The following is a 25,940-nucleotide window of genomic DNA, read 5'->3' as shown; positions in this document are numbered from 1 at the left end:
ACATTATGTTAAAAACAATGTGCATTAGGCTATCGGATCATACATTTTGAAATTAGACGAATAGAATTATATTTTAGATACGATTGATATAATTATTATAATTTCTTTTAATGATTCGATGTACACCCCTAGATACAGTACTGTATTATCCACATATTTAGTTTGTGTAGATGGACAAAACTCACTTATAGCGACATTGTTACGTGAAAGAAAACAATACATCCACATTAAAACCATAATCGTACTTGTTCCAAATCTATGTATGTTGTTAAATTTATATATAAAAACAATGAATATTTAAGCCAAATCTGACGGTTGATCGTCTGGTTGCTGCTTCCTTTCCTCTCTTGAATGTTACTTTCTACCAGCTGTCGCAAGAAATTCAGGGTTTCAAATAGCGCCGTTCTGGTCCCATATAGATAATAATAATGGGATCAGAACAACATCTCGTCTACAAATTGCATGCCCCCCTTTTGGCCCATTTCTAAATTCTAACCATTGCATGGCCTCTACTGATATTTCTTACTTTCTGTGCTTGAAAATTTTTTTCACCATATTGTTCAAGAATACTTCTTGCTAGCTGAAATGGCCCCCAGAAGTTTTTTCAGAACTATTCTTTGGTTGATAGACAGGTGGATTTTCAGAGATAGCAATAAGCTTCCTCGGAAATTGCCATTTTTTGGGGTTCTTCCAGCTGTGCTTTTCACTTACAATAAGCTTCATGATGCCATTGTGGAGCATCTGCAGATGATTGGAAGGACAAGCTACTTGATAAAGCTCCCATGGTTTGTGAACATGGATATTGTCGGCACGGTTGATCCTGATGATGTATACCATGTACTGATCGCCAATTTCGCCAACTATCCAAAAGGGCCTGAGATGAAACGAATATTTGATGTTTTGGGTGATGGAATATTCACCTCGGATTTCGATCCTTGGAAGAATCAGAGAAAGCTTGCTAGGTTGTTGATCAATCATCAGAGGTTCCAGAAGTTTATGGTGAAAACCAACTGGGATAAAGTTGAGCTAGGGCTGATTCCAGTTCTTGAGCATTTTGCTGAAAATAGCCAGATTGTGGACATGCAAGATGTGTTCCAGAGATTGACTTTTGATACAACTTCAAAATTCATCACGGGTTACGATCCTGGATGCCTCGCTGTTGATTTCCCAGAGGTCGAATTCGCCAAGGCTATGGATGAAGTTGAAGAAGCAATAGTCATGCGCTATTTCTTGCCTGAAAATGTTCTGAAGTTCCTGAGTTTTGTTGGGATTGGACGAATGAAGACAACGAGTAAAGCTTACGCAACATTGGATCAAGCAGTAGCCAAGTACATCTCCATGAAGAAGGAAGAGTTGAAGAAGGGGAACAAATCCTATGAAGGTGACGACAATGGTGAAGGTTTTGATCTCTTGACTTCATATGTGAAAGAAGGTGAGCGTATGGGAATGGTATTTGATGATAAGTTCTTCAGGGACACAATCCTCAATCTTATGATTGCAGGTAGAGATACAACTAGCTCTGGTCTCACTTGGTTTTTATGGCTTGTTTCAACTCATCCGGAAGTGGAAAAGAAGATCAGAGAAGAGCTCAAAGCTTCCATATCACCATCAGGAGAAGAAGATGAAAAGTTCAGGATTTTTAAGTTTGATGAAATAAAAAATCTTGTTTATTTACATGCAGCACTGTGTGAAACATTGAGGTTATATCCACCAGTTCCTTTTCAACACAAGACACCTCTTAAGCCAGACATTCTTCCAAGTGGCCTACATGTTACTCCAAAGATGAAGGTAATGTTTCCCTTGTACGCAATGGGGAGAATGGAGTCCATCTGGGGGAAAGATTGCAAGGAGTTTAAGCCAGAAAGATGGATTTCTGAACGTGGAAGGGTTAAACACGAGCCTTCCTACAAGTTCTTGGCATTCAATGCTGGACCAAGAACTTGCATTGGGAAGGAAGTGGCATTTACTCAAATGAAAGCTGTTGCTGCTGCAATTATTCACAACTATAATATTCAAGTAGTGGAAGGTCACCCAGTTATTCCTAATGTTTCTGTCATTCTCTACATAAAAAATGGGCTTAAGGTTAGGGTTACAAAAAGATGGAAGTAAATTCTACGGGAGTCATTGGTAGGGACTCTCCTTTGCACCGATCACTGTCTAGTGGTCACCATTTGCACGTATAATAGACATTTTCAACTGGTAATTTACGGTGTTCCAAATGCTTTCCAGAACATGGTGATCATTAGATGCAGAACGGTGCGATGACCCTACTGTAGGATTTACTGCAAAATTTCATGTGAGTCATTTGTTGAGGTTACTGATTCGTATCTCGAGAAGCTAGTCATACGCTTGAGTTGTCATTTGCTTATCGATTTTTAGTGATTTTTTTGGTCATGCTGGTGTTTTGCATTCATGATGTTTCTTTCAATGTTTGAGTAAATTCATTTGCTCGATCATACAATGAAAACTTGCACTACATGTTCAGTCCCGGCTGTCATCAGCCAGACAAGTCCATTTTGTGTAACATGCATATACTTTTTTTTTTACCGACACGATAATTTCTATTTTACATCTACTCTTACTCTACATTAAGAAAAAGGGATGGATCCAAATGGATCAATGAGGAATCCGGATAGAGGGATGCTTTTGCATCTGTTGATGAAATTTCAGGAAATCTTGGAGAAAAATACAAATAAGAAGTTTGATCTCTTAATCTACATCCAAGAAGAGTTTTAAGTCTTTTTGGTGGCCAACTGCTCTGTAACATGCAGGTACAGAGTGCGTAAATTTCGTGTCAATGTCACAAAGAAAAGGTGATGAAATAAGTAAAATTTCTAAACATGAATGGAGAGTTTCCATTAATTTTCGCGTTTGTTTGGTTAGGCCAAACCCTAATAAAAAAAAGGCCAAACCCTAATACCGCGTTTTTAAGTTCAGGAAAAGTGGAAGGATAAAGATTGCAAAGTGTACTTTTTGAACCATTTGCAGTAACAATTTGAATATTAGTGTAAATTCTCAAAAATTTAAAAAAAAATAATATGTAAAGCATAATAGATATCTTAAACTTAGGCCCATCGAAATCTGTCATTTTTAGCTTATTTAAAGAAACAAAAAGACAGACAGCAGAGATTACCAAAAAAGAAAAAAAAAAGAAAAAAAAAGAGGACGTTAACTGAAAACTCAAAAGTTCAGATTTTTCCCCTCCTTTTGAGAGAAGCTTAGTTGATGAAGCAAAATCTCCCTCCTCATGGCCAGAATTAATTTTGTTCGGGCCACTTGAGGACATGTTGGTTGGTTTAATTAAATGGTATGGATCTAAAGCCTCTGAACAAGCTGCTTGCAGGATTAATGACTGCAGGGCCCTCTTTACGAAGTATGATCATCCATCACCTTTAAATGGTTAAATTTCCCATATTTAATGCTTAGGGATTCATGCTGTAATTTCTAAGCTGCTTATTTTTAACTGCTCCAATTAGTCATTTAGAGGGCTCTGTATGGTTGGAGCATGGGGCTCTTGGAGAAGGATTCTACTTTTACCTTGGTTTTGCAAACAACAACAATTATGCATATCAGTTTGCTTTGTGAATTGTATTATTATTAAAATAATTATTTCAGGAAAAATAATGGCACATCAAACACTCATATTTATTATTTTTTCCTTACATTTATAGCTAGTTTGGATGTTTAAGTTACGAAAGAAAAGAAAAGAATAGAAAGGAAGAGAGAAGATTTAATATTGTTTGAGAGTTTTAAAAGGAAGTAGAATGATTTTGAATATATATATATATATCAATAAAATTTCATTCAATAGTTTTGTGAGGATAAAATGGATAATTTAAAAAGTTTTGTAAGCTTCCATCAGTTTTGCTTTGCTTTCTACCGGCTTTTGGTTAGAAAATTGCACTATAGCAGCACTTGGCATCCTTGAAAATCCATTTTTTCTTTTTTTTTTTCCGTTTCACTTGAAAGTCCCAAACATAATAAAATCTACCTTTCTCTTCCTTTGTTTTCGATTCCGTGTAAATCTCAGCTCCCAAACTAGCTATTAGGCACGCTATCATTTTAACTTCAATTTTTTTGTTTTTAGAATAAATTTACACTTAGAGAAATGGCCACGCACTCGTTAGACAAGCAATTTTCTTTTTCTTTTTGATTAAATAAGAAAGAAGACCATCAGTTGGACTCTATTTATACCTTGATGACTCGAGCTCAAGACATTAGTAAGAGTATTTTACCACCCAAGGTTCACTCCTTAGAAATTATACAACTTTAAACATTTGAAGGTAATTGTAGTGTTTGAGCATGGATTTATTTCTGAAAAGAGTTCAAATGTTGTATTCAAGTTGAGTTCTTTATTTTTATTTTTATTTTTTTTATCATCACAAAAATATTCCTTGCGGGCCCCGCCCCCAAAGAGACACAAGTTGAGATCTTTATTGATCAATAGATTATTGATTGAGAGCTGAAGTTTTCATGAGTTGCTTTTTGTACGTTGAGATCATCCAATTTTTCTAGTTTAACAACGGGGTAGATACTGACAATTATTAAAGCTCGATTTGATCGGAAAAACGGCTCAATGGATCTTCCCAAAAGTCCTCTTTTTCAAGGGGAGGGAATGGCATACTGGCAGTACTTTTCTTCTGTTGATTACACTTTTCTTGACTTCTGACCATGCCACTAACAAGAACCAAAAAAAAAAAGAGCCACTTTTGTTGACTTCTCAGTTCTGACCATGTTAGTAATTAGAAGAGTTATTCTTTTGATGAACTCACGAGTAGTTGCAGTTCATAGCTTACAACTGGAGTTAACCTATTCTTTTTTGTTTTGTCACCGTCGTAACATTTATATAACTTAATCTATCATACTCTAAAAAACAATAAAAATCTAAAAAAATTATATAAAAAACTAGTAGGTATATAGATCTGATTAGATTAAAAGGATGTTCTACCTCCTCTTTTGAATTTTTTTTTGTTATAAATAGGTTTTAAATCCCCGATTTATGATTTAAAAAGAGATTAATCCCTTTTATGGCCATTGAACCAAAGCTATGTGGTTCTGGAGTTAAACCATTCGATCGAGCTAGTTTCTTCTAAATCCTGTATATTGTATGTATACCTGACAATATCTGACTTCGGAATTTTTCTAGATGGATCCTTCCTTGTTGTTTTGTCCATTGATCTTGGATAGTCTGTTTATCTGTGACCTGCTTCGTTCTGGATAAACATTTCCATCACACCCTTAAAACTTCAAGAAATGAAGTTAAGCCTCCCATACGGATAAAATCCCAAAAGAAGCAAAGCAATCGCTTGTATTTGCAATAGAATTCTGATTTTCATTTTTGTTTTGTTATTTATTTGTAAGGGGAGGGGGAAAGAATCAACAGCAGAGCTTTCACTCTAAGATTAGGAGGGCAATTGCATTTAGTGTGTTATCAAATGCAAACTTTTCTTGTATAATAAAGAGTAGTTGCTGCGATAATGAGTTTTTGAGAGCATAATAATATTCAAGTAATGATACGAATAGAGTATTTTTGGGCTCTAGACAATCATAATTCTCAAAAACGGAATTGAAATGAATATCATTCTGTAGGGGGAATAGTATGAAGGAACAAATAAAATGTGATTATTGCAGTTGAAATATTTCTTTCGAGTCGCCATCGATCTTAAAGTAAATTTCAAACTTTGATATGTTTAGGTACCTATTAATATATTTTAAAAAGGGAGGACCTTTATTTTTAAGGGAGTCTCCAATACTTAAGTCAGTACTTAGATTAGAAAGATTAAAATAAGTTTAGGAATCCATGGGCCTTAAGATGTAGTATAATCCATACATTGGTGCAAATACTCCTTAGAAGTAATTGTAATAATGGTAAGGAGTGGCACATGGAGATGGAGAGGAATAAAATTCTCTACATTTTTTTTTTTGGTTTATTCTTCCACACTTCTCCACACTCTTCTCACTTTCAATTATCAAGCATAAGATTCGAACTCTGATAACGAAGAAAACTCTAAAAGCCTCGAACAAATTTCTCCGCTTAATAATGAACCTCCAAAAAATAGGTGAGCTAGTATTTGGTGGTGGAGTAGAATATAATTCTTCTCTTATAAATAAACCTCCAACAAGCAGGTGAGGTAGTATATGGATGTCGATTAAATTAGAGTGAGGTTCTTTTATAGTCAAGGTGGTATTTTAAGGTCGAATAAAATGTAATTCTGCACTCGAAAAAGAATGTCAAACAAGTAGGTGAGGTTCAAATTAATGTGACGTGGAATATTGGACGTAAAAAATTTTTATTTCCCGAAACGATAGAAGTTTTTATTCATGCTAAACATAATATTTTCATGTTGGCCTAGGTCCATTGTTACATATGTAGGGCAACATATGAGCAGTAGTGACCAACATAATATTTACATGTCGGAATATTGGACGTAAGAAGTTGAATCCGAACACTTTATGAGTAGTATAGTAACCAGCTCTTGAACATTGGCATGATCCAATAGTGGACCTAAGTACCGTCCAGTGGGGGCACAGGCCCGTGACTTCACTAGCCAAAAGAGAATTAACGTCTGTGAGTGTATTTAAATAGAAAAGTAATTTTAAAAATTATTTTACTTACATCACAAACATAATTTTTAATTAATATTTTATTTTATAATTGTATTTTTATTTCACATATATTACATCATAAAAAGTATTACAGTGGTTATTTCAGATAGGAGCAATATTTCAAATAATCTCCTATCGAAACGCAACAATATTAGGCTTAAAATCTATTAAAACATGATTTGTGCACTCACTGAATTGTCAAATAAATTTTATTATCATAGTTGCTGCAGTAGTTTGATGAAGAATAAATAAATAAAGAAAATTAATGCACAGTAGCAAAACTCAAGTACCTTAAAAGTTACAAATTAATTTTACTTAACCCACAATATCGTTACTCGCCATTTGAGCAACTTCATTAAGAGTTATTTCTTCATAAGGGTTTAATTTTTTTTTTTAATTAAGTGTTATTTCTTCAAAGGGTTCCTATACAACAAGATACTTCAAGTTCTCAAAATACCTCATCTTCTCAAAAATCACCTTTGCACCTGGCCTACCTAAGTACGGGTTGAAATGATGTACCAATTGAAGTTGCCTAGTTTATTGGCATAGGCCAAGATGTCCCCATTCATATTCATGCTGTGGAGTTTCCATCTTAATAGCCATGGATTGGCCACATTGCTTCTCCAAGAGACATTATTATGATCCCTCCTCCAACATTCTCAAGACATATATATATTTCTTGTTTCCTTTCCTTCCTTTTCAAGACAACCGGGTGCTAGGAGGGGCAGTTGACTACACCCCAACTCGATATGTTGTTTTGTTTTGTTATTTTCAGACTTGGACGTTTTTATAGCATCAATAATATATAGATTAAGACTTGACTTGGAACTCTAATTCTCTCTCAAGGCTTGAGTCATGCCAAGATTTGGGACCAAAAAACCTACATTATTTCAAAATATATAACGAGTATAAGTTAAATTGTCTTTTTCACTAACTTTGCTCTTTTTCCTTGACCCTCCTTTACTAACAAATTGTCAAATTGTCCTTTCTTTTCTTTTCCCTTCCGCTCGGTATTTGCTACCATTGCTACCCCCTTCCTTTTCCTTGTTCCTCTTTGCCTTTATACCTATTGTCCATCTTGGTAAATATGATTCATGTAATTTTGGTTGTTTTTTTTTTTTTTTTATGGTCTGATAGAACTAGGTGTTATTGAAGATCAAAAGTTCAGGAAAATGGTAGTAGTTTTTTAGGGACTGGGTTGTTAAAAGGTTGCTGCAGATTAGATACAAAGATAAAGGGATTTGGTGGTGTTTGTGATATCAATGATTATTTGGTTTTAGTCAAGTAATCACATTGACTTTTAATATCTAAAGAGGCAGTTATTGTGGGTCTATTGGAGAAAGCTAGAAGACCATTTATTGGAAACCTAGTGTTGAATGAATAGCTTGTGGTTATGATTTTTGGGCTGTTCAAGTTGTTGGACCTGCATAGGATCTGGTTTTGAAGTGTTTTTTTTTTTTTTTTTTTGAAGAAGTCAACAGATGGTTAGCAATTGTTCTAGTGATGAGTAGTTAAAGAATATTATTAACAAACTCTTCTTTTCTTTTTCTTTTGACAAAAAATGTGTATTTTAGGTTACATTGAAAAATAATTATAAATGATTGGGTTTTTTTTTTGTAGGTTAAACAATAAAAACAAGAGTGGTATGTGTAATATTTAGAATTAGAGGGGAGCTTACTGAAATTGATAGAAATCTTGCGAGTGGCTTCTGAAATTATCCCAAAAAAATATTTAAAATCAAAAGGGAACTTCTTACAATTGTCAAAAACCTTAGGGGACGTTTCTGAAATTATCCCAAAAAATTCCATTTTTTTGATAAAGATTTTGTGGAGTCAGGGAAGAATTAATGGACGACTTCCTGGGAAAAGGAAAATTATATACCACGATCACATGAATGTGAATTCTTCTTTTTAGAATCACGAATGGAGTAATTCACCCACAATCTAATCTCTTTTTCAATAAGATGAACTAATAAACTATGCCACTAGTCATCAGAAAATACAATTTCTTGTACGTTAATTAATTTGCAAGTGGAAGTAATATATGTAGTTAAATTTCACATTTAACATTAATTAATTTTGCCGCATGAATTTTGTTGAAATTTTATGTGCTATTTCACATTTTGCACAATGATTTGAGTACAAAATATAAATGAAGGTAAGGCAATGTTATGTCAATATACTGTCTCTATAATAGTCCAATCTATAACCCACTTGGAATATAGTTTTTTTTTTTTTTTCCGAAGAGATTTTTCTTCCGAGGTTGGATAGAGGTGAAGCTCGTGTAGATAGATTAGGGTTTCCATCTGTCAGGAAATGTAAACGATAGTTTATTAATTTATGTGTGTGAGTATTCGGACATTTTACTCCTTTTTTTTTAAAAAAAAAATTCTCATGTATTAATTTATTGATTGTATTTTTATTAAACAATTAATAAAATTAGGGATGACGGCCCTCCTTCATGTACGGGATTTTTTCTAAAAAAAGAAAGATTAATTTCCATATTTAATTGCTGAAAGGTGATCAATATACGTGTGAGGTTCATTTGCTTGCCACCACTTATTGAAGTGGAATTTAATATTGGAAATGATCTATATATATTAAGAAGCAAGGGGAATATTTTTCTTGGGCTTGAAAACCAAAGAGTTGAGAGAGTGATTATAGGACGTAATACCATTTGTGCCCAGAAACAATCCGTGCCTAGAAATAGAAACTTCCTTCCAATTTAAGATTTATGGGAAAGAATTGGTACTTCATAATACTTGCAAAATTTGTCCCTTTGTCACTTTTAGAAAAAAATGAGTTGAAATGTAGTTAATTTGTTAAAATTGGGAAAAATATGACTTGTGTGCTCATCACACGTTCTATTTCACGTCTATTAGAAAGGGAATAAAAAAATAAAATAAAAACTTATCCTTGTCAAGTTAGTAAAAGGGTAAAATACTTGATAATAGACTACTCTTCAGCATATAATATATACATATGTTTGAGACAAAAGTAGATTTCCCCTTACATTGGAAGGCAAAAATGATTTTCTTTCCCCTATAATTTTAATTGAAATCTTTTTCTTTTTTAGGGTAAGATGGTGTTTAAAAGTAAAATTGATCAAATATAGGCAGCATATTCTTCTCTTTTTTACAGCTTAACTAGATTTTATGCTTAGCATCAACAAAAACAAAAGTCTTAGAATTTCTTACAGGTGCTGCTTCTCAAACAAAGCACATGATATGATGCAAGAAAAAAAAAATTAAAAAAAGATACAAAAGTAAAATTCCATAGGTACACTTTTTGCTTGAAAGCCTACTTTTTAGACACCTTGAGCTACTTGGACACTAAATTCAACTAAAATTTAAAACCAAGCTCCATATCATTTTTGAATGGAGATCGGTTTGATCACTAGAAAAGGAACACACACACACAAACACACATGCTGTTTAGATGAAATTTAAGCCCATCTCTTGCTAACCCTAACTTTGAGGCCATGCTTCATGTAAAGAATGACAGAAAGATTAGGCACCACAGGATGACCTTCCACCATTTCAACGTTGTAGTTATGGATCATGGCAGCAGCAACAGCTTTCATCTGAGTAAATGCCACTTCTTTCCCCAGACAAGTTCGCGGTCCAGCGTTGAAAGCCAAGAACTTGTAGGAGGGCTCATGTTTGATTGTTCCCCTCTCAGAAATCCATCTCTCTGGCTTGAATTCCCATGAATCTTTGCCCCATATAAACTTCATCCTCCCCATGGCGTACAGAGAAAATATTACCTTTATTTTTGGATGAACTCGATGACCACTTGGAAGTGTGTCTGGTTGAAGAGGAAACTTATGCTGGAATGGAACAGGTGGATATAGCCTCATTGATTCACATAATGCAGCATGAATATAAACAAGATTCTTCAGTTCATCCACTTTGAACAGCCTAAAATTTTCGGCTTCTTCGTTAACCTGAATGACTGATTTCAATTCTTCCCTGATCTTATTCAACACTGTAGGATGAGTTGAAACAAGCCAAATAAACCAAGTTAATGCTGAACTAGTTGTGTCTCTTCCAGCAATCATAAAGTTTATAATGGTATCTCTCAAGAACTTGTCATCCCTCTTCAATCCTGTGGTGATATCATTATCACCTAGATTGATATATGATGTCAAAAGATCAAAGCCCTCTTCATCATTTGTGGACTTTGTTCCTTTTTTCAGCTCTTCTTGCTTCACTGAGATGTACTTACAGATGACTTCATCTAGGATTTTCCAAGATTTGCTCAGTTTCTTTTCTTGTCCTATTCCTAGCCACCTTTCCAATTTCAGAACAATTTCAGGCAAAATATGTCTCATAAATATTGCTTCTTCAACCTCATCCATGGCCTTGGAGAATGGAACACCCGGGAAATCGACAGAAAGACATCCAGGATCATAGCCTGTGACAAATGTACAAGTTGTATCAAAGGTTAATCTCTGGAATACATCTTGTAAATCCACCATTAGGCCTTGTTTAGCAACATAATCAAGAATGGGAATAAGCCCTTTTTCCACTTTGTTCCAGCTAGTGCTGACCAAGAACTTGTGGAAACTTTGATGATTAAGTAGAGCTCTAGCAAGTTTCCTCTGGCATTTCCACAAATCCAAGTCAGAATTGAATATCCCATCTCCCAAAACCTCAAATATTTTCTTGAATTCCGGCCCTTTTGGGAAATTCACGAAATTTGAACTCATTATATAGTGCACATTTGCTGGATCAACAGTGCCCAGAATGTCCATATTTGCAAAAGAAGGCCCCTTAAGGTGGTAAGTGCCCCTGGTCTTCTCCAAAACCTCAGCACACTTATCATGAATTCGATGAATATTCATAATCAGATAAGGAAATGTGCCTAGAATTGGCAATTTCCATGCAAGTCTTTTGAAGCTTCTTAAATTTCTAAGATAAAAGAAGCATATAATTGCTAGGAAAATTTCAAAATAACCCAACGAAAACAAGGCCATTTTAAGTAGCTGAGGAACAATATGAAAATATTTGCAAACTTGTACGTTTTCTTAGTTGGTTTAACTCTCTCTCTATATATAAGTTAATCTTTTATACACGTACAGTGTATACACATCATCATTGAATACATAACAACCCATCTGAATATAAAATTCAAATTCAAATTTTACTCATGTGTTATGCATCTAACTGTAACAACAATGTATATATATCTTGATCATACAGGAAGATCAACTTTGGCTTGTTTGTGCATTTATATAACCATGCACGTTACTCTAGAGATTATCCAATAGAAAATGAAGCTTTCTTGTTGCACTAGTAGTCCCTAGTTTTGGATAAAATTATGAGACCGTAATGGTTATGCTGAGTTGCTAAATATCTTACTGTAGTTGAGGCAAGTAGGAGTATTCAAGTTTATAGGCCGTACAGCATTGGACCATTTTACTCTTTAGCAGGCCCAGAAAATGCAAGAATACATTTCTTCTTGCGTCATCTATTTTACTTAGAAAACCTTGTTGGTTGTGGAGTTTCTTTCCCAACCAGAAACTAAAAATGACAGGTATCCAATTCCATAATTTCTTGAACCAATGTCGATCCTCTTCTTTGTTTCGTAAAGTATGTTTTATAAGGAAGCTTGTAAAACTTACAAGGAAAAAAAAAATACTAGTTTGCACCTCTAATAGTTTGACTAGTTCTCATCTACATTCTAATTTTGGACATTACATTTTGATATTCTCAAGTTTTCTAAATTCACCTCGATCACTAACGATGTCGTATAGATGCAATTACGAAACATGCAAGTTTACTTTACTTTAAAAAAAATGCAAGTTTTACTTGCATAATTACATGTTTAGTTGAATAAATTTATCTTTTTTTGCGAGTGAATTTATCGATGATGAATTCAATCGTTACTTCCACATGATATATTTATGACTGGCAAGAAAGGCACCCAATGGTTAAATATATGCTTATGAATTAACTTAAGTTTTAGATATAGATTATCTATTACAAATTGAAGTAATTAAAGCAATTTTGTTGCTGTCAAATAATTACAAGGGATAAAGTCTACTTCATGTCTAAAATGGTTTTCATCAAATGTCACAATTCAAAAGCATTTTGTCAACCAAGAAGACTTTGTTGTGAGAAGAGTCGTATTTCTCGTTACAGTTCTTTAGCAAGAATTCCAAATCCTACACACAAAACACTTTTGTCAAAACATTTGAAACTAGCAGCTGAAACAAGATAGACTATAATAATTAGAGATTGATTTTATAGAGTATGGAGAATAGTTGATTTTTATTATTTAATGAAGAATATATGATCGACATTGACTGCATGTCTAATGGCATGTGATGAATCTAATTGGATTATGTAGCTTATCAATTTATATAGAGGTAATCAAGAAACCATATCAGCTAGCATATAGGAGACATGAAGGTTAGATTAACTGTGAATTACTGCATCTTTCTATCTGAAATCCACACTTTGTACAAGTTAGATGTAGCAGAAGGATATGATTTAGTCTCTCCTCAAAAATAGTACTACTATATGTGGGTGAGAGGTAGTGGAGAGATGGAGGAGAAATTTCAATACCATCAACTGTAAACATAAGATAAGTTACATAATCTACGCAAACATTGTCTCATTGGATACATTTCCTTCTACATGATGTGACTGGCAAGAAAGATACCCAAAAATTTAAAATATTCTTATGAATTAGCTTAAGTTTTGGGTACATTACAAATTGAAGTAATTAAAGAAATTTTGTTGTTGTCAAATAATTACAAGAGAGATATAATGTCTTATTCATGTCTATATGGTACATTGATTCATTGATTATACAACATGGAAACGTACTACATGATGATCAAAGTCTAAAGGTCCTAATGGATGATCAGCAAGTAGTTCGATGACTGCACAAAAGGAAATATAAAAGATAAAGCCAATATTGAAAGGTTAGAGTGAAGATTATTGTTAGAATTGGAGACACATGTCCATTTGTGTCTCAGGTCTCTTCCTGTCACAAATGAAGAATCCCTTTCTCAAGCCTAGCAGGCTACCCACCTACCTACACCCTGAGGATGTGGAGGTTGCCCTAACCTTTTTTTGGGGGGAGTTAGGCAAAGCACAGTTGCAGGTAGCAACTGTATGAAAAGGTTGAAGTCTATGATTTGGTTAAAAAAAAAAAATTTAAATCATATCTTGTACATCGATTTTAATAACACGTGTCAGGCTCATAAAATTTTGTTGTATATTTATAAACTGTTGAAAGTGCGTTACATTCTAAACAAAATGAATTAATCATATGAAAATGAAACAAAATCGGTCCAAACAGTTTTTCTGACAATAATTTGCTATTGATCCTTTCTCGGAAAAGTCCTGAATCCTGAGTGAACCCTCCCTCAATTCACCACTGTACATATATATATATACTCAAATTACATTTCCAAAGTTGCAAAATGTTAATCAGTATTAGAGGCACTAACTTAAAACTTATAGGTTTGTTACTGTGTTATTAGCCTTTTGCTAGAAACTACTCCATAATTTTTAATCAATGTTTGGCTAGCTACCATTTTTTTTTTCTCTTAAACTTGGTTGAAATTTTAACAGGGATGGTTATCTCTTTCTATCTTTCAGCCTTTTCTTCACATTTTTTTTAATACCGAAAAAGAATAACACCTTGATTTTCGACTAAAATGATAATGTCGTACATGCTGTTATAGACGAGGACGTGTAATGCATCAACCTGCTGTTCTATATTAAGGTATAACTTGTTCATATTATAAGAAGATTAAGATGTGAAATACAATAACAACAAACACATACTGTAATTACTATATTTTATAAGCAAACAAGAGACGATACATTAATTGGGATAGTACTCAAATTAAGACTCGAAAACGGGGACTATAATTCAACACAATTAACATATTATATAGGTTACATAGGGTAAATATTCGGATTATATGACACAGGACTGAGAATCACAACAGAACCCAGGAGGATTTGGAAGCTAGAATAGACGAAATTAAGCTTAATTTCCATGTTCTTGATCCCACCTTTTGCTAACCTTGACCTTCAAGCCTTGCTTAATATAGAGAATGACAGAAATGTTAGGGACAATTTTTTGCCCTTTAACCACTCGAACATGGTAATTGTGGATTATAGTTGCAGCAACTGCCTTTAGCTGTGTGAAAGCCACTTCTTTTCCAAGGCAAGTCCTAGGGCCAGCATTGAAAGCCAAGAACTTGTATGATGGCTCATGCTTAATCGTTCCACGATCCGATATCCACCTCTCGGGCTTCATTTCCATGCAATCTTTCCCCCAGATCGATGCCATTCTTCCCATTGCATACAAAGAAAACATAATCTTCATCTTTGGGTAGACTTGGTGGCCTGTTGGAAGGATGTCTGGTTCAAGGGGCTCCTTATGCTGGAATGGAACTGGTGGATAAAGCCTCAGTGATTCACACAATGCTCCATGCAGATACACCAACTTGTTCAAGTCTTGAACCTTGAAAAGTTGGTATTTTTCAGTATCAACCGGGGGTGTAATTGACCTTAATTCTTCCCTGATCTTCGTTTCAACGATGGGATTCTGTGAAAGAAGCCAGAAAAACCAAGTGAGAGCTGAGCTGGTTGTATCTCGCCCCGCGATCATGAGATTCAATATGGTATCTCTTAGGAAAGTATCATCATGACTTGGCAATTCCATGGTTTTTGCTTCAGTAATGTATGATGTTAACAAATCAATGCCATCTTGATCATCAGTTCTTGATTTTGACGAAGACTTGCTGCTTAGTTCTTCTCTTTTCTTCGAGATGTACTCACCGATAACACGATCTAAAGTTTTCCAAGCTTCACTGTACTTCTTCTCTTCTCCAATATTTAGCAATCTTTGTAACTTCCATGTGCTTTCAGGCTGAATATGCCTTGCAACTATCGCTTCTTCAGCTCTATCCAAGGCTCTTGCAAACGGAACATCTGGAAAATTGATTGACACGCAGCCAGGATCATAACCTGTGACTAATTTGCATGTTGTATCAAATGTGAATCTCTGGAACAAATCTTGCAGGTCCAACACTTGGCCTGTTTTGCATAGATGATCAAGAACTGGAATAAGCCCTTTTTCAACCTTATCACGACTAGTTTTCACCAAAAACTGATGAAACCTATGATGATTAATCAAAAACCTAGTAGTTTTTCTTTGGCTTTTCCACAAATCCATGTCTGCATTGAAAATACCATCTCCCAAAACATCAAACATCTCCTTGAACTTAGGCCCTTTGGGGAAATTCGGAAAATTTCCACTCATGATGTGGTGAATATTAGCAGGATCAACAGTGAGCAGCGTATCCATGTTGAAGAACCACGGACCTTTAAACAGGAAAGTTCCTCCAGCTAGTCTTGCAACTTTAGTGCAATTGTCATGAAGCCAATTTGCATACAGGATAAGATTCGGCAGCATTCCAATGATCGGCCAGTTCCATGGAAGCCCTTTATCATTCCTTAAAGCCCACAAATAGATAAAGCAAAAAAATGCTAATATGATCTCAAAGTACCCCAAGGCTCCTAGTACTAGAGCCATTTATGTTCTGACCAATGCTTTCAAGATCGAGGAAAAAGTTAAGAGAAGAAGCTCAAGCTTTGGTTTTTGTAGCCTGAATAATCTGTGAATTATATCAGAAAGGATCAGAACTTGGCAATTTTGAACTACTAAGAGAAATGGATACTGGCAACAGTCAACTACCAACAAAATGAGTTTAACTGACGTTCTCATGATTTTTGTAGGCTTCTGAAAAAATTCAATGCAATATTGCATCAACACTTTCATGTATGTATTTGTAGGTAGAGGTGGCAATATGGATAAATGGTTCATAATTGGTTTTGACTTAATGAATGGTGGATGAAATTTATCCAATTCATTTAGATCCATTTAACAAATGGATCTAAATGGATTAAATAAAAATCAATTATCTATTTAAATATTTTAGTAACTTTTTTTTTTTGATCAGATCCCTTGGTATGCAGTAGCCACTTTGGGTCCTGACTAATTCAGAGTTGAGCCAAGTTGCACCCCATAAGAGGCGCAAGCTCTCCCAACACCTGTCTCTTCGTTCACAAGACTTGAACCCGAGATCTTGCTTAAAAGGAGCCAAGCGCCTTGCAAGTTAGACCAGGTACAGCACTTGGCCTTACAGCAAGGGTGGTCCCTCTCGTTTCTCAACATCAGATGAAACTTTCATCATGAAAGCATTTCCTTAAATGCATGCCACAATAGCACAAGACAGAAACATGATTTTTAAGTAAATGGATATATATAGTTTTTGTGGATAATTCATATAAATTTATTTAATTTAATGGTTTTACTTTGATCAACCATTTAAAATCAATACTATAAATGGATAATCCAAATCTATTTAATTATGGATTATATGGATAGATAAATAGATCTTAATCCAAATTGCGACCTCTATTTGTACGCTAACCCTTTGCTGCCTATCTACTAACATCCTCATTGAATAGATGAATTGTGCTTGGTCTCTTTGCCAACGAGAAACCAAAGAAATGCATGGATTGCATCACCCTCTGTTGACTCGTACCCACCACCAATCCAAAATTTTTGGCTGATGTAAACTACCTTGTACGTGTTCTACTATCTAGGCTTCTCTTGTTCAAATTTAGAGGTGCAACAATCTTACATTATAGTCTGCTAACTGTTACTATCCCATACCATACATATCTGAATCTTTACAAACATGTTCAATATAGGTGGATTTCTTTAGTGAAAAATCAATGCAACAGGGTACAACTTTTCTCTTTTTTTTTTTTCGAAAAGACAGAAGCCTGTATTATCTACCAATAGATAAGTCCTATATAAGCGTCACAAGAGCTATTATTTAGGGGAGAATTCCTTTCAAGTAATGTTGATACCCAAAATTAGCTAGGAATCTAGGATCCTCTAGAATGGTTATTTTTTATACTAAGGAATTATGTGCCTTATATTCCATATTACAATAAAGACAGGATTGTGGAGTGGCTTGAGTTTATAAGGATGTTGACCTTGTTAGGATTGAACCACTCGATCTAATTATATATATATAAACTACCATGATGAAAACCATAAAGCCATATTTTTTTCCTTTTTTAATTGTTTAATTCTTCTCCTTCTTCTTCTTTTTTTTTTCCCCTTTGCCTAAAATAGTAATCCCCACAAAAGCATCAGTTGTTTTAAATCTTCTTCATAACTATCGAAAAATAAAGGAAAAAATTTGTTCCCATCCAGACCACGCAATCCTCCATACAAGATGCGTTATCAGGTATCTACACTTTATCTTGTTATTTATCCATGTCTCTTAGAACCATGAAGGATCATACAATTATTAACATGAACAAAAGTCCTACCAAAAAAAAAAATTAAAGAAAGATAAAAAAAAAAAGAAAGCAAAATGAATAAAACCCTAGTGCGAAACAAATCTCTTCCAGTCTTTCTACTTGGCTTAAATCATACAAATCCCAGTACAATAGCGACATGACCTTATTTCATTATTGAAGAATGAATGAATGGGGGGAAGTCACTTAAGTGCCTTTTTGATCATTGAATAAATGAATTTTCGTAACAAAGGAAAAAGAATCAAAGAGCCCAGGTTCATAATCTGTCAAGTAATTCTATTCTTTACTTTTACATATAGTTTAGAGTTCCAAAAATAACCATCTAAGCCCTCTTCTTTGCAATTGAAAACAAGAACATACAATCAAAGATCATGCAAGAATTGTTATTAATACCCGAACTTCGTTGGCTGCTCCTCCTGCTTGTTGAATATAGCTTTTTTTGTTATCCACCTGCCCTGATAATCACAGAATATGTTTAAATAGTTTTGAAAAAGATAGCTGCATGAATCAACAAAGAAACACCGTGATGGGAGAATGCTGCGTAGCAAGAATTCTTACAAATTGGATGCTGTGCTTAATTTACATTCTTGCACTTTCTCTACTCCCTATCCATGGTTGAGCAACTTTATAAGTACTATTGGATTCCAAATGTTGATTTTGAATGAGAAAAGATTACAAATATGAAACGAAAGGTACTTATTTATGGGGTTCATAAGGGAAAAATGTATACTGATTGCAACGTAGTATAACTCTCGTGTAAAGTTCTTTGCACCTGATAATGATGAAATGTGAAGTGATTCCTCCATATCTTCCCCTTTATTTGAATGGGTGAGACCAAAATTGTGCAAAAGATCTTCTGTCCTGCGTACTGTAATTGTAGTCGTTTTCCTTTTCATAATATCAGGAGGGATGAAATATTTATTATTTTCTCTTAGTAGAAGACATTTAAGCAAATAAGTGGCACTTGAACATTCAGCAAAACAGTCATTAGACATACTAACATGCACCTTTTTGAGAAACAGTTTGTTCATGCCCTTCAGAATGGAATGATGCAACTTTGATAAGTTTTACTTGCGTGTATAAATGTGCTTCCTATTTCTTTTGCTTCCAAGGAGATGGCACATCACAAGATACAGTGAATGCAAATCTTGTAATATCTTTTTTCTCTTGGATATTAGAATTGGTAGCATTTGGTGATTGAATGCCATGATTCAAAAGTTTCCCTTTTCCTCTCGCACACAGTTGTTCATGTATCTTCAATTAAATTAAAAGATCAATCCTTCTGTAGAAGGCTCCATATAAGATATTTTCGGCTCGGAATACAAAAAGGAAATTCAAGTTAGTCCATCCATCCAGAAAACTTTGATATAGTGACTAAGTTTAAGATGTCAGGAAGTAGAAAATTTGGGCTCTAATCTCCCTACTCCTTCCTCGTTTCTTAAATTCACCCCTCCCTTGCTAGAAAAAAAGACAGAAAGAAAAAGTTATACCATCCATTTTCTTAGTTTGTAATTGTGCACTAAGTTGCTTGTACTTTGTGAGGTGTAAAATTAACAGTTAATAGAGGGCGAATTCTGTAACAAAGGGAACTAGTTGTATTGTTAGTTTCACGGAAAAGTTGAACAGAAATCTTTTAGGACGGCCATTAGTTTATTGGCACATGTTCTATTTTTTCCTTTTTCTTATATATATTATGTGTATATATTTCATATGGTAATTGTTTAAATCTAGTCTCGCATTTTACCCTTTAGCCGTTGATTACATGTAATGGGTAGTTTTGGTTGATGTCAATTGTCCTCGAATTGCATCGTGCAGAAACATCAAGGACCAATGTGTCAATAGGCGAACGTGGTGGTCAAAAATAAGATAGGATTAGAAAATATGAGGGACCAAAATGGAGAAAGTGTAAAATTCAGTACTTAACTTGATAGCATAAATAAGTGGTTCTGATTCAGATTTCAGTTTTATCAAATGGCCCTATATCTTTTCTTTTTTCTTCTTGTGGGAAACAAGATAGGCCCTAAGTTAGATCCTAACGGGAGATGAGGACCAAAGCTGAATTTGCCCCAAGGACATATTCATTGGATGCCCATTACTGCAGAATTGTTCAAACGTGAGAAACTCCTGCCCTGCACAACAAAAAGCCACGTTCTTGTTAGTTGGAGATTGTTCAGTCCTCAAATCTCGTTCAAACAAGTAACAAATTTCAAGAATCTGAACTAGAAGTACATGAGCAAAAGTTCAGAGAAAAAAATGAATAAGGTCAGAGGAGTAATCCTAGCAGCTATATTTTGCTTTACTTTAGCACTCTCCATTGAGAAAGTCTGTGTATCCGAATATCATGATGTACCAAACAATGTTCAAGAAAAGCACGAGCGACCATCTGCAAAATGACTCTTACAAAATGGATACTCTTTTCTAGAGTCATCAATAATGTATTGGAAAGGGATCAAATCTGTTATTGATAAGCTTCAAATAAGCCCCCTTCAACCAGATATAGAGTGAGTTTGATGATTGAAAGGAGCCAAGTACATCAGCATTGATGCATTTATCAATCTGCAGGGTCTAACTTCTGTATGTATTAATCAGTTTCAGGAGAAAATTTGAACCTAGTGCTAATGGCCATGATGAGGGTCTTGATAATGTTGGAGTAAAAATGAAAGAGGCAGCAGAGAAGAGCTTCCAAACAAGCAAGGTGGCCATGGAGGAATCAGCTAAATCTGCTGCTGACGTAGTAGGAGAGGCAGCGCATAAGACAGCAGAGGAAATGAAGGAAAGAACATCTTTTACTCATGCTTCTCCTGCTGAGCTTTGAAGGAAGCAATGACAAGTCTAATGCAAAGGTCTGAATTTGATAGGAATTTTGGTTTCTGCAGCACCTTATGGTTTGTTTCTAATTTTTAATTCCCACACCTAATGGAAGAAAGGCTTAACAACCAGGAAAGACAGCTTTTAAGCAAAGCTGCTGCTAATGTTTGAGACTCTTGATGGGAGTGATTTATGCCTCTATTTGCAGTGTTCTGTACTAGCATAAAAGCAGTGAACAAAATGTGGCCTATGCCATTTTCACAGGCTTTAATTCATCTCCCCCTTCTTTAACAGAATATGACACAAGTCACACAATGCTAAAATGAAAATGGAAAGTGACTTTCATTTTCATTATAATCCTTCATTTTTCAGGCTTCAAATCATCTCGAAAATTTAAGTTGCGTAACCTCATCAACCCTTTTTTCTTTCACTTCTCAAACTCTCTCCTCCCTCTCCTTCTCCCCTTTTCATTCTCCATGAATTCTAGATGCACATATGAATTCCAAGTGAATAGCACTATCTCAATATATGATGTGCTGCATCCTTGAAAATTTTATCAGAAAAGTCATAAGTCCACCGATCAAATTTATATAAAGCAATCAAGCATCCAAGGACCATGATAGAATTGCAAGTGTAAATTTGTGAATTACAAGATGAAGATAAAGAAAAGATTTATATACCATGCTTGGCTTGGAAGTGCATCCGATCAAGCAATCATCATTGACGCCAATTTCCTATTGGACAAAAAGAAATAAAAGTAAATTGTTAACATCAAAACAAATGTGACAAAAAGTCTACGGTGTTCACACAGACAGAAATTCCAGAGGATGACCACTTAATCTAAAACATAACTGTTAAGGGTGTATTATATCATATTTGGAATTAATACTCACTTAAGACCCGTATGTACATTCTGAAATGGTAAAGGAAAAGAGGAGTTAAGGGAGTTTGAGAAGAAAAAGAAGAGGACAAATTAGAAGAAGAAGATAGAATGCAGAAAGAAGAAAGAAAGAAGAAATCCATCGTGAAGTCGATTTCTCAGACATAAATTTCCCTATTTCTATTTTGCGAATAAAAATATAACAAAAATCATTTAATATTCACCACCAGTATCAATAGTCTACTAAATAAACCCATAATCTTCCAAGCATATACATGTTTTTGGGGGTAAAAATGGAAACAGAACATACTGTAAAAGAATGAGTAAAAATTCCTCACCAACACTAAAAAGGGACTACTTGCAGATTTGGTCCTGAAGCTGAGGCAGCTAGATTGCAGTCTCAACTGGACTTTCATAGATTTTGATGCCACAGCACATATTCATAGATGAAGGAATTATATAGTCCTGAAGCTGGAGGCAGGATTAGAGGCTCCAAGGACCCTGAAGGCCAAAAGTACAATGCTATGAATTCATTGATGAAGGCTCCAATATCATTCAATTATACCATTCTGATACACCTTAGTTTTAACTGAGTTACCATCTGATAATAGTCACACTAGACCATTAACGGTGCAACCAGATATTTATTCTAATTCACACTTCAGAAACACAGATGTGCGGGAATGCTCCCCAGGGCCATAAGATGCTTAACACTTGATGAGGTTCTAGGATCTTCAGATAAACTAGATATTGCTTGCTTAAGAATCACATTGTTCTTATCAGTTGAATCAGGAAAAATTCTGTTCTGGATCATTTTTGTGAACAAGTCAAAAGCTGTTCCTGGGTCCGAATTAGATAAATGTGCATCTATTAATGCTACATAAATAAAAGCATCAGGAATCATGTCCTTCTCCTCCATCTTGAGCAAATATACTAGAGCATCAGAAGTCCTATTGCACTTGCAGAGCCCATTGATTAGGGCCATAAAAGTTATCCTGTTCGGAGCACACCCAGTTTCTTCCATTTCCATCCAAAGCTTCAGTGCATCACTTGGTCTTTCTGCATTACATAGGCCATCTATTAAAGTAGTGTAAGTAAAGACATTGGGCTCTCGCTCTTTCTCAGCCATTCTCAATAGGCATAACATGGCCTGATCAATATCACCATTCTTACACCATCCATCGATAAGCAAATTGTAAGTAACAACTGATGGAACAAGCCCCTTCTCCAGCATCTCATTCAGGAGGTCTTGTGCTTCAGGCAACTTTTGGGCCTTACACAACCCATGTATTAAAATATTGTAGGCAACCACGTCAGGGCCATAACCACGCAGACAAATGTCCCTAAACAGCTTCAAAGCTCTGTCTATTTCTTTGATCTTCAAAAGACCATCAATAGCTGTAGAATATGCAACCATATCAGGAAGGAAACCTTCTATCACCATTTCATCAAGAAAGTTACAAGCCTCAACTGCTCTCCCATGTTTGCACAGTTTCTTGATAAGCAGTGTATAGTTTTTTATCCAAGGCTCATGACCACAAGCACGCATATCTCTGACAAGATGAAGGGCCCGGGTAACATTCATTTGCCTGCACAGGCAACCAAATATGGAATTGTACGTAAAATGTGTCGGCTGGAATCCGAATTCCTTCATCTCAATCAGCAGTTCATAACATTCAGTCAGCCTATCGGCATTACTCAAAAAATCAATCATATTATTGTACAGTATTACACTACGGGAACAATTGATTCTATCCATATCTCTGAAGAGACCCAAAGCATCATCTAACTTACCACTTGAACAAAGAGCATCAACAATTATCTCAAAGGAAGTGGTGTTAGGGCGAATTGTTTGTCCACCAAATAGTTTGTCCACATCAAGATCGATACCCGATCCATCATGCATCATTGATCTTAGCAAACAATGAGCTTTGTTAACTAAGCCAATATTGACAAGACCTTTTAAAACAGAATTATACAACAGAAGAATTGATTCCGCATCTAAATCTTGTGGCCTTTCCTCCAGTAACCGCATGATATCTCTCTCCTCAAGCACACATGATATAAGCTCCGCAACTGTTTTAACATCAGGGTGTATACCTAACTCATTAATTTCTGAGTACAACTGCAGAGCTTTCTTAATCTCTTTATTCTTGCACAGACCTCTAATTAGCACATCATAAATTGAAATGTCTGGACTAATTCCCAGTTTCTGCACTCTATCTAAGAGTTGTATGGCCTTGTCTGCTCTTCCTTCCCCAACAAACCCATGAATCAAGACATAGAAAGTTTTCTCATTCAAGTTAATCTTGAGATTATCCATCCTTTCTATCAGCTCAAACGCTTTATCCACCTCACCCAATTTGCTAAAAGACACCGCCAAGATTGAGAAAACATGAGCATCAAGCCATCCCTTCTGATGCATTTCATTAAACACATCCAACGCCTGTTGGAACTTCCCTGCATTGCAATAACATTGCAACGCTGGAGTCAAAGAGTACTTATCAAGCTGCCACCCTAATCCACGCATTTCATTTATTCTAAAGTCAATCAAATCAACATTACCGGACTTCGCAATCACCTCCAAAAGGCAACTATAGCTGTAACCATTCAGGACACAAAGATTCAATCTTTTCACCTCATCAAACAAGGCATTAGCTTCCTGAACCAGCCCTTGACTTCCCAAACACCTTAAAAAGTAACCAAAAGCCCCCGGTGTCATATAACACCTTGAACTCACCAGCTCTGTAGTTAAATCCCTCAGTGAGGCACTTTGTCGAGCATGTGATAGGATTGAAGCCATGGCATTGTAAGTATAGCAATTGTGCCTGAACCCACATTGACTTGAAGCCCATTTGAAAAACCTATCAGCTATTTTCCAACTCTTGAGCCCTTTCAAAACGGTTTCAACGATTTCAGTGGTGAGTTTTGACCCCAGAACATTCAGTTCTTGGCCTTCAGGGATAAAGGGTCTCCTTGTGAAGATGGAGATGAGACTGTTAGCCAACTGTAATTGGTCTGGATTGGCTTTTGTGCAAATGGGATTCGATAATTGGAAAAGAATGCTGAATTTTTTACACAAGCCATTGAGCAAATTGTTGGTTCTTGAAAACAGGGCCATTCTTCTGAAAAAGGGATTAGCAATTCAAATGTTAAAACAATTATTAGGGACATTAGCCTTCAGAAACAGGACTGTTGTTTTGAGTGTCGAGGGTCATCTTTCTCAGGATTCAAAATTCAAATGACCAACTGCTTCAGATCAATCTACTAGTTAGAATTTATTATTTTGACTGTTAAAATTCAAGTAAAGATGTATTAGGAATGTTTTAACAAATAAATAAGGATAAACCCTTTTTAGTGTGTGAGAAAAAAAAATTCTGTTTTAGTTGATGAAGAGGGAACTAAAATTTTTCTGTCTTTTTCTTTTGTTATTCTTAGTAGGTGAAGAAAATATAGGATCTATATCTATATAAATTTGAGAAGGGATTTTTAGCAACAAGCCTCCACACATCTTCCCACTATCGATTCTATTTTTCTAGCATTTCACATTTAACTTAATTTATAAAATATATTTCTCTTTAACTTCCATATCTACTATTCACATTTGAAATTGTTGGTTATTTTTTAAAATCATTTCATTTCAAATTGTTAGTTAATGTGCATGTTACCTTATTTGAACTTCAACTTATCACGTTTCCGATTGCCTTGCATTATTTATGATTCAACTCCAATTAAAACTTCTATAAGACCATAACAAGAGATAACAAATATAATATCTTTTCATGCTTTCTTATTAATTTAAATAAGTAAGTTTATTTACACTCCATTTTTGTTATTCACACTTCAATAATCATTTTGATCATATAGTTTTCATTAATTAGACTATATGATAAAGCAAATGGTGGAATTGCAAATAATAAAAAATGGAGTGCAAATAACATTTACCTAAGTAAGAAGTGGCTTCCGTGCCTTTCTAATTTAAATAAGTAAGAAGTGGCTCCACTTATATAGGAATTTGGTTTGAAGTTTATTAGTGGGAGGGTAGATAAAGAGAAAACATTCCCAAACTTAGTAAAAGTAAAAAAGTAAATGATAATATTTTATCTTTTAACATAGTAATCCTAAGTAAAAGAGCAAAATTAAATAGAAAAACAAAAAGGAAATAATGTCGTGGATTTAAAAAATCAAGAATTGTACCATTCATGAAATTTAAATTATGAAATCATTAAATAAAAAACAAAGTACTACTGGCCTTTTAACGTGGAAATTTTTTTT

General features: G+C 34.9%; 4 protein-coding genes across 4 annotated transcripts; 1 reads left to right on the top strand and 3 right to left on the bottom strand.

The window, feature by feature from the left end:
* The first annotated feature begins 397 nt into the window (after positions 1-397).
* On the top strand, positions 398-2,394 carry LOC113777605 (alkane hydroxylase MAH1-like). Its single transcript, XM_027322754.1, has one exon. The coding sequence runs from the start codon at positions 586-588 to the stop codon at positions 2,107-2,109; it is 1,524 nt and encodes a 507-aa protein (XP_027178555.1). The 5' UTR covers positions 398-585; the 3' UTR covers positions 2,110-2,394.
* Positions 2,395-10,050: 7,656 nt separating this feature from the next.
* LOC113777465 (alkane hydroxylase MAH1) lies at positions 10,051-11,583 on the bottom strand. The gene has a single exon (XM_027322555.1). It carries the CDS (start codon positions 11,581-11,583, stop codon positions 10,051-10,053), a length of 1,533 nt encoding a protein of 510 aa, XP_027178356.1.
* A 2,902-nt stretch (positions 11,584-14,485) lies between these two features.
* LOC113778848 (alkane hydroxylase MAH1-like) lies at positions 14,486-16,172 on the bottom strand. Its single transcript, XM_027324358.1, has one exon. The coding sequence runs from the start codon at positions 16,170-16,172 to the stop codon at positions 14,619-14,621; it is 1,554 nt and encodes a 517-aa protein (XP_027180159.1). The 3' UTR covers positions 14,486-14,618.
* A 3,756-nt stretch (positions 16,173-19,928) lies between these two features.
* On the bottom strand, positions 19,929-24,786 carry LOC113776850 (putative pentatricopeptide repeat-containing protein At5g08310, mitochondrial). The gene is made up of 3 exons (XM_027321905.1): positions 22,004-24,786; positions 21,466-21,519; positions 19,929-20,106 (listed from the first exon to the last, which is right to left on the bottom strand). Exon 1 carries the CDS (start codon positions 24,784-24,786, stop codon positions 22,327-22,329), a length of 2,460 nt encoding a protein of 819 aa, XP_027177706.1. The 3' UTR covers positions 19,929-20,106; positions 21,466-21,519; positions 22,004-22,326.
* Between the last annotated feature and the right edge of the window lie 1,154 nt (positions 24,787-25,940).

The sequence above is a fragment of the Coffea eugenioides genome, chromosome 7, assembly GCF_003713205.1.
Source record: "Coffea eugenioides isolate CCC68of chromosome 7, Ceug_1.0, whole genome shotgun sequence".
Classification (NCBI taxonomy): domain Eukaryota; kingdom Viridiplantae; phylum Streptophyta; class Magnoliopsida; order Gentianales; family Rubiaceae; genus Coffea; species Coffea eugenioides.
This window is presented reverse-complemented; position numbering and strand designations above follow the sequence as displayed.

Bases quoted from the DNA above. Each gene is read 5' to 3' on its own strand.
- LOC113777605 (XM_027322754.1), top strand. From the start codon at position 586: ATGGCCCCCAGAAGTTTTTTCAGAACTATTCTTTGGTTGATAGACAGG.
- LOC113777465 (XM_027322555.1), bottom strand. From the start codon at position 11,583: ATGGCCTTGTTTTCGTTGGGTTATTTTGAAATTTTCCTAGCAATTATA.
- LOC113778848 (XM_027324358.1), bottom strand. From the start codon at position 16,172: ATGGCTCTAGTACTAGGAGCCTTGGGGTACTTTGAGATCATATTAGCA.
- LOC113776850 (XM_027321905.1), bottom strand. From the start codon at position 24,786: ATGGCCCTGTTTTCAAGAACCAACAATTTGCTCAATGGCTTGTGTAAA.